Source organism: Colias philodice, chromosome 8 (genome assembly GCF_061535455.1).
Source record: "Colias philodice isolate Cphi_HAF_F1 chromosome 8, ilColPhil1 Martin Lab GWU primary, whole genome shotgun sequence".
NCBI lineage: Eukaryota > Metazoa > Arthropoda > Insecta > Lepidoptera > Pieridae > Colias > Colias philodice.
Window position 1 is genome coordinate 469,000 of NC_143093.1, and position 9,649 is coordinate 478,648.

Sequence of the window (9,649 nt, forward strand, 5' to 3'; positions counted from 1 at the left end):
TTATTAATAAATAAATTAATTAATAATGTTGGGTTTGCGATTTAAAACATTTTTCTTTGTAATGATTGTGTATTAATTATTTTTCAGTTTTCAAAGGTATCGAAATCATGACTCATTTAAATTCGTTATACTACTGTTTCCAATTTAAATTATATTACCGTGTTGTTGAAACCTTTAGTATAAAGAACTAGCTTTCCACCCGTGGCTTTGTCCACTTTGTTTAAAACCTAACAAATTATATACTTAAAACTTCCTCGAGAATCACTCTACCTTTTAAATAAAACTGCATCAAGATCCGTTGCGTAGTTTTAAAGATTTAAGCATACATAGGGACGGACCGACAGTCGTATGTATTAAAAATTGCATACACTTTTTTAGCATCAGAGCCACAAGTGTAAAATTGATTCCTTTTAGATAAAATAAAAGCCCTTTTATATATTATAATCAAATTTATTTGGTACTATATTTACCGAAATATGTTGACTAATTACTTTTTACGATCTCAAGAGCGTGTACATCGAATATGCTGTCTGCATTATCTGAAACAAGAAGAAATATATCTTATTAACATTATAAACGTGAAAATTTATTTTGATGTATGTATGTTCCTCTTTCACGCAAAAACTACTGAACAGATTTTGATGATACGTCAATGATATGGCTTATGTTCAGAATAAGACAGAACCTATAAAAATTTAAAATACTTGATTTTGCGCGCGTGACGCCGCAAGTTCGTCCGCAGAAAAACCGCGTGGCAAAACCAGTAATTTAAAATGTTACAGTTTCTTTATTTTATTTGAACAGGTATATTATGTAGTGTATTTGTCATGTAACCACAATAATATCGCTTATAAAGAGAAAACATACCGAAACAAACATCTTCATGTTATACGTGAGCATGTCATACGCCTTGAAGTGCGTGGGCACCTGCGCGCGCGCAAGCATGATGGCGACGGAGCGGCGCACGCCCGTGTCAGAGGTTGCCTCCCAGTTGCAAGCGTATATACAGTTAGGTACTTCGGCCATCTGGGTAAGCAAAGCCATGGTAAAGTTAGACAACAAGAATTATTATTATTATAAAAAATCCCGACTGCTTATTTATGCCCATGTCACTACACAACAATTCTGATGATTACCGACACCTTATAAGTTATCCACTCAGCGGTTTAGGCGCGGCATGGCAAAAAATAAACATAAACTCGAAAAACATAAACTCTTTCTTTTGCAGTTGGAAAGGTGTATAATATGCACAAGGAAGATGTTGTCTCCTCGTAAAGCAAGTTTTGTTTATCAGGGAAAGAAGCTGTAGGTGTGGTCGCAAATAAATAATAAAAAAATTATCTAGAAAATAAATAGCTTACGTTGAAAGTAACATCAGAAGTGAGATAGCAAGGCAGGTAGATGTGTACAGCCGTGGTCACAGCAAACACATAGTAGATGATATTCACTTCACTTTCCTAAATAGAAAACGATGAAGTTATAATAAATTAATTTTGACATTTTTCTTATTGAAATTACCACATTAATTTGGTAATGTCTTCAATTTTATTGAATTTAAAAACTACCTAGCTGAAAATAATAATATTTTACAGTTTACACAAAAAGTCAGTAGGTAAATACCGCGTAGCGTAGGCTACAATTTGATTTTTTTATCCTGGAACATATCAGGTGAAGCCGGGACAAGTGGCTTGTGTAAAATAACTTATATTTAAGTGAAATAGTATGTGTGGACAGAATAACATGGATACGTACACCTTTTGTAGCGGTCTGGCTTAGAGCCATACCTATTTGTACCACGGATATGAGAAATATTCCAGCCAGCCATATTTCAAAGCTCGTCTGAATTTGTTTGATAAAACTGCAATTGTGAATAAGATAATCGTTATCAAACGAAAATTTTTAACACTAGCTTTTCACCCGCGGCTTTGTTCAAATGATTAAACGAAAACTCTCATAGGAATGCCATGTTTCATCGCAGTAAAAAGTACGCTAAATCAATCATATACCTACTCACTAGTAATGAAAGATATGCAATAAATAATGTCATCATTAGCTCATTTTATTCCCACTCCGAGAAAACAGACTTTAGACTTTTGACCCAGAGAATGAAGGTTCACGTAATAACCCACCACATTTTTTTTCATTAGAACAATGTGTATATTTCATCAGAAAGTTTTGTAAGTATATTTGATTGGAGCAGTGGCGATGAGTACTATGGAGATAAACTGATTTGTTTTCATTTTTAACCTTCTGAAGACTTATAAAGCTTTAAGCTTTAAATCTGAGCTACTTCTACTAACTACGTTAAAAATAATACGTTTGTCTATATGTTATATACAACCTATGAACATCGCACTGGTCTCTCACGATGGAAGCAATTCTTTGTTTTATAGTTGGTACATCTGTGTCGTCCATTAAATGCAAAAGCTTGTGTGAAAATAGCTTTATTTTCAACGATATATGGAGTATGCATACAGAGAATATGCCGTCAAAACCTACAAAACAATATTTTTGAATTTAATTATTAATTAGTTCCAAAATCCAAATAACTAATAAAGTAAATGAAACATGAAGACTGGAAAACAAAAAACTAAATAGTACCCGTGTATCCAACGAAGACCAGCCAAACTATATACAAGCTGTATACCGCTTGGATTTCAAAGAACGGAAACGAATATTTCTTATCATCGATAAAGGGCATTATGGTCTCATGAATCATGTGCTTTCTGGGGTTCTCCGTGAAAGACGAGTAGACTGTAAGAACACAGGCAAGAAGAGGGAAAGACGCTGCAGCAGAACCGATGATGAGAATCCATGCTTTTTCCAGCTTTTGAGTCTTTTCTATAGCTTCAGTTGCGATGGCTAATTCTTCTTCTGGCAGGCTGTTGAACCTTTCGTAGTCAGCCTCGATGACATCGTAAATCACTCGTAATTCTTTCTTTCGGAATATGGTTAGAAACATCTGAAAAAGAACTCATTTTTGTAAATGTTGTAAATGTCGAGTTATAATAATATCTCTAATTTGAGTTAACGATAATGAAAAATTTGATTTGTAGATTTCATTTTATTGTGTTAAATGTGAGATTAAGTTAAACATTATAATTTTGTGATTTTTATCAAATAGTTTTACTACCAATGAAAACAATTCAGAATGGTAATAATTATTCTATAATTTTGAAGATTTTGAAGATAAACCCACTAGAATGAATGATATGAAGTTTAAATTTGAGTTCTTTTTTCTTATTTGTCTTCTCATAGACTACATGCCCATGTTGTAAGATTTATGGGTCATTTGAACCACCAGGTGACCTATCTAGAACGATATAAGAGCATAAAATAATAACATTAAGCACTATGCCGTGACTTGTAAGCTGTCTACCTCAGTGCAGATGTGCGGCCTGTATGTCTATCAAATTCGTGCTCTAAAGCTGCTGCAGTTCTCTCTTCTGTTATACATTTTAATTAGTTTTGAGTTCATATTACCTTAATTAAAACGAACAATAACACGATGGTAATGACCATTTGCCTGACGAGATTTTCCATATCACCCGTACCAATGCGAATGCTTATGTCGTACAACATAAAACCAAATTGGGGGACACAGGACAGTGCGATCATAACTGTAAGATAAGATTAATCTCTAGTTAATCATCACTACATAGTATAAAACAAAGTCGCCTTCTCTGTCCCTATGTATACTGAAATCTTTAAAACTACGCAATGGATTTAGATGCGGTTTTTTTAATAGACTCAGCGGGCGAAACCGCGGGCGGGAAGCTAGCAATATATGAAGCTGTATTTGTTTGTTAGTTTGAACACGATAATCTCAGGAACTGGACAGAACTTAAAAATATTTTTTTAATCATCCCGCGGTAAGACCAACAGAAGCGGAGAAATGCGGGTAAGCCGCGGGACACAGCTAGTAGTCTATATACAGTTGTATGGGTTATGTATTTGTGGTCTTGTAAAACTTTAAAGGGTCAGTTCATACAAACAAAGTTGCAAACAAACATTGTTTGTATGAAAGTGTTGAAGGTAGCAGGCAAAACCTTAACAAAGGGACCTCAATCTTGTGCTATTTGATTTTTTCCAGTTGTAGCAGAATTATATAAAAACAGACCATTTGGTGAGAATAAATTAATAAAGAAATTTTTTATCTTTATAAGTGTTTAGTTGAAAATATAATAAAAACTATCGGTCCGCCCCGGCTTCACCCGTGTTATCTACATGTTAACGTTTTCTCTCCATAAGAACCATCCTCGTACTTCAAGGAATATTATAAAAAAAGAATTATCGCAATCGGTCCACCCGATCACGCGTGATGCCATGACCAAGAGAAATGGGGATTCATTTTTATATAGAGTATGTATAGAGATTACGAGTAGCGTATTTAAATTTCTTTCTGCCTTCAAAATATTAGAATGGATTTAATTTTATTTCATAAAATACGTTATTGAATGAAGTAAATAATAGAGATAAGTATTTACCTGCCCCAAAAAATCTGGCTTTATCTTTTGCCGGATTAGGATACATCATGAGTACAGTTAGTATAAAAGAATATAGTTTATACATTTTGGGTATGTCTTGAAACTTCTTACCACCTGAAATAAAGTTTTAAATGTATTTGCATAGGTAGCAAATATGCTATTATACCTTGTACAAGGTAGCTTGATCCTTTTGACAGACGGGCTAGTGATGGGAAACAGAAAGTAATAATTTATAAATGCTAATTTTTAACATTAAAGTACAAGAAATTGAGTAATCGCTTTATTTTCATAATTACCTCATCTTTTTAAAGCAAAATATTTTCTAATTACATTACATTTCCCATTCATATAAAAACATTGTGGGTTCCAAATAAGTCATTAAACATAAATTGAAGTTTTTCAAGAAAAATTAGCTTGGTGAGACGGGTATAATTTTCCAGAAACAAATCATGTTCTCATAATGGGATTTTAAGGTTAAGGTTCCCAGGATACAAATCCGTCGCAACTAATTTGATTGTTGATGGATTCATGCTCGAAAACTTTTTGATTAAAGCATTTATACTAATTACTAATATTATAAAGAAGATTTTGTTTCTTTGAACGCGCTCATCTCAGGAATCACGGCTCCGATTCGAAAAATTATTTCACTGTTAGATTCTGATGTTAGTCCATTTATCAAGGAAGGCTATAGGCGATATATCATCAGACTAAGACCGATAGGAGCGGAGCAATGCGAGTAAAACGGTGGGGCACAACTAGTGTGTGTGTATTATTATATTATAATACTAGCGGTCCGCCCCCGGCTTCGCCCGTGGTACATATGAAAAATAGATGTTGGCCGATTCTCAGACTTACCCGATATGCACAGAAAATTTCATGAGAATCGGTCCACCCGTTTCGTAGGAGTATGCAGACTAACATTGTGACACGAGAATTTTATATATAAGATATTATTAATGCTCAAGGAATAGTCCTAAATTGTTATATAATGGAAAGAATACATTCTGAAGATGTCTCATTCAGAATATTTTCTATCTACACACTTTTTACTTTTTTTTACACATATTAAGACCATTGCCTCATGATACTCTTATCACTTCAAGCAGTAAATACGTGTCTAAACATCGCGCCGTTTAACAGCGTGTTTTATGTAAAACATTTGACAAGATTTACGAATAAATAGCACTCAAGTCTCAATGGTTCGCAGCTCAATTACACAGTAAAATATACGTATTACTGTGGTGAAGAATCGACGGTGATACAGCTTTCTCTGGGGAAATTACCGATGACGAGTGTCACACACTTTACCGTGAGACAAGTGATATCGAGTGGTTTTTCGAGTAAATATATATTCGTAGACATTTTTATGTACCGCTGAAGGTTAGGCTAGCTTCTTCGGTTGTTTTGGAAAAACGCTTGAGCATTTAATTCTTAAATAAATAAGCTGTGGAAATAGTCTGCATAATAATACATATGTGGTATTACCACAAAACAATTTAAACACAGTCTAACTTTAAACCAGGGATCTGTCACTTTAATAGTTGTCTATGTGAAATACGACAAAACCAGATTAAAGACAACCCGCGCTTAAAGTTAAACGCTGTCTAAAGTTTTTTGTGGTAAGACAGATAGAGTTTATAATGACAAATGTTTTAAATCATCTGACCATATCGCAATATAATTAGGTTAAGTTTCATTGTAAAGTTTTAGCGCAATAAATAAATAGTATAAAAGTATGTCTTACTCATTTTAGGTGTATCTAGAGCAGACGCTTACAAAGGTAAAGGCTTCGTATGTTATTATCCAAAGCTTACGAAAGCTCTGACTCAAGAATTACGTCAATCAAACTAAAGCCTATTAATCAGGCATTCACTTGATATTAGAAGGTTTCAGCACAAGATAATGTTTTAACAATTCATCACTATTAATTATTAATAGTTTCCCTTTAATCTTTATTTCTGTACATTAATACGAAGAGCGTCTTTTCGTACGAATTCATTTCTTTCTTTAGAAACACTGATGCTCTCCAAACCGTACTTTACAAACAGTAAACAATTATAATATTATACCTATTACAATTATAAATATACTAGCTTTGCGCCCGCGGCTTCGACCGCTTAGTCTAAAACCTAATAAATAATATACTAAAACCTTCCTCTTGAATCACTTTATCTACTTATAAAAAAACCGCATCAAAATTCGTTGCGTAGTTTTAAAAGATTTAAGCATACATAGGGACATAAGGATAGAAAAAGCGACTTTGTTTTATACTATACATAATATTATAGTGATTGTGTTTTTTCATATAAATAATGGTTTAATTTAGATGAGCTACCACAGATTACCAAATAATTACTAGGTAACTACTGCGTGCACAAGCCCTCGTGTGTGTCTTCCGCCTATTAAACGGACAGATAATTTGAATAAATCTTGATGTTAATTATTTTAATATATTGCTAAGTAGCGGTCCGCCCCGGCTTCGCCCGTGGTACATATTTCGCAATAAAAAGTGGCCTATGTCCTTTCTCTTTAAATTTCTTTCAAAATATCTCTATACCAAATTTCATGCAAATTGGTTCAGTAGTTAAGGCGTGATTGAGTAACAGACAGACAGACAGAGTTACTTTCGCATTTATAATATTAGTATGGATGTGCTATTTATTAAATAGGTTTGAAGTTGGTGCCAAACAATAAGCACTTAGTATTAAGCCCGTGCACCGACATCAAACCTTTTTAATAAATAGCACATATAAATAATATGTAGTAAATAATAATGTCAATGTCAAATCTTTTTTATTTCTTACTTTTCCGTTTTTGAAGTCGATTGTTTTTAACGCAGTTATTTTTATTAGTGAATATTAAGCTTTCCGTGCGATTAGAGTTTTTTATGAAAATTAAGCTCTCCGTGTGATTAGAGCCTTTAATGAAAATTAAGCCCTGCGTGCGATTAGAGATTTTTGTGAAAATTAAGCTCTCCGTGCGATTACAGCTTTTAGTGAAAATTAAGCTTTCCGTTCGATTAGAGCTTTTAATGATAATTAAGCTCTCCGTGCGATTATAGCTTTTTTGAAAATTAAGCCTCCGTGCGATTAAAGCTTTTTGTGAAAATTAAGCTCTCCATGCGATTAGAGCTTTTTGTGAAAATTAAGCTCTCCGTGCGATTAGAGCTTTTGTGAAAATTAAACTCTCCGTGCGATGAGAGCTTTTTGTGAAAATTAAGCTCTCCGTGCGATTAAGAGCTTTTTTGTGAAAATTTAGCTTTCCGTGCGAATAGAGCTTTTTGTGAAAATTAAGCTCTCCATGCGATTAGAGCTTTTTGTGAAAATTAAGCTCACCGTGCGATTAGAGCTTTTTGTGAAAATTAAGCTTTCCGTGCGATTAGTTTTTTGTGAAAATTAAGCTCTCCGTTCGATTAGAGCTTTTTTGTGAAAATTAAGCTTTCCGTGCGAATAGAGCTTTTTGTGAAAATTAAGCTCTCCGTGCGATTAGAGCTTTTTGTGAAAATTAAGCTCTCCACGCGATTAGAGCTTTTTGTGAAAATTAAGCTCTCCGTGCGATTAGAGCTTTTTGTGAAAATTAAGCTCTCCATGCGATTAGAGCTTTTTGTGAAAATTAAGCTCTCCGTGCGATTAGAGCTTTTGTGAAAATTAAACTCTCCGTGCGATTAGAGCTTTTTGTGAAAATCGGTCCGCCCCAGCTTCGCCCGTGGTACATGTTAACGTTTTCTCTCCATAAGAACCATCCTCGTACTTCAAGGAATCTTATAAAAAAATAATTATCGAAATCGGTCCACCCGTTCACGCGTGATGCCGTGATCAAGAGAAATAGGGATTCATTTTTATATAGAGTATGTATAGAGATTACGAGTAGCGTATTTAAATTTCTTTCTGCCTTCAAAATATTAGAATGGATTTAATTTTATTTCATAAAATACGTTATTGAATGAAGTAAATAATAGAGATAAGTATTTACCTGCCCCAAAAAATCTGGCTTTATCTTTTGCCGGATTAGGATACATCATGAGTACAGTTAGTATAAACGAATATAGTGTATACATTTTGGGTATGTCTTGAAACTTCTTACCACCTGAAATAAATTTGTTTTAAATGTATTTGCATAGGTTGCAAATAGGTATGCTATTATACCCTGTACAAGGTAGCTTGATCCTTTTGACAGACGGGCTATATGGGAAACAGGAAGTAATAATAATTTATAAATGCTAATTTTTAACATTAAAGTACAAGAAATTGAGTAATCGCTTTATTTTCATAATTACCTCATCTTTTTAAAGCAAAATATTTTCTAATTACATTACATTTCCCATTCATATAAAAACATTGTGGGTTCCAAATAAGTCATTAAACATAAATTGAAGTTTTTCAAGAAAAATTAGCTTGGTGAGACAGTTATAATTTTCCAGAAACAAATCATGTTCTCATAATGGGATTTTAAGGTTAACGTTCCCAGGATACAAAATCCGTCGCAACTAATTTGATTGTTGATGGATTCAAGCTCGAAAACTTTTTGATTAAAGCATTTATACTAATTACTAATATTATAAAGAAGATTTTGTTTCTTTGAACGCGCTCATCTCAGGTTCCACCACGGTTCCGATTCGAAAAATTATTTCACTGTTAGATAGTCCATTTATCAAGGAAGGCTATATAGGCGATATATCATCAGACTAAGACCGATAGGAGCGGAGCAATGCGGGTAAAACAGTGGGGCACAACTAGTGTGTGTGTATTATTATATTATAATATATTATTAATGCTCAAGGAATAGTCCTAAATTGTTATATAATGGAAAGAAAACATTCTGAAGATGTCTCATTCATAATATTTTCTATCTACACACTTTTTACTTTTTTTTACACATATTATAAGACCATTGCCTCATGATTCTCTTTTATCACTTCAAGCAGTAAATACGTGTCTAAACATCGCGCCGTTTAACAGCGTGTTTTATGTAAAACATTTGACAAGATTTACGAATAAATAGCACTCAAGTCTCAATGGTTCGCAGCTCAATTACACAGTAAAATATACGTATTACTGTGGTGAAGAATCGACGGTGATACAGCTTTCTCTGGGGAAATTACCGATGACGAATGTCACACGCTTCAAGTGAGGCAAGTGATATCGAGTGGTTTTTCGAGAAAA

At 33.7% G+C, this 9,649-nt stretch overlaps 1 protein-coding gene across 1 annotated transcript; it reads right to left on the minus strand.

The window, feature by feature from the left end:
• Positions 1–494: 494 nt before the first annotated feature.
• On the minus strand, positions 495–8,505 carry LOC149486262 (uncharacterized). The gene is made up of 9 exons (XM_089697868.1): positions 8,460–8,505; positions 4,488–4,601; positions 3,484–3,620; positions 2,602–2,962; positions 2,342–2,495; positions 1,753–1,858; positions 1,362–1,457; positions 868–1,026; positions 495–539 (listed from the first exon to the last, which is right to left on the minus strand). The coding sequence occupies exons 1-9, from the start codon at positions 8,503–8,505 to the stop codon at positions 495–497; spliced, it is 1,218 nt and encodes a 405-aa protein (XP_089553994.1).
• Between the last annotated feature and the right edge of the window lie 1,144 nt (positions 8,506–9,649).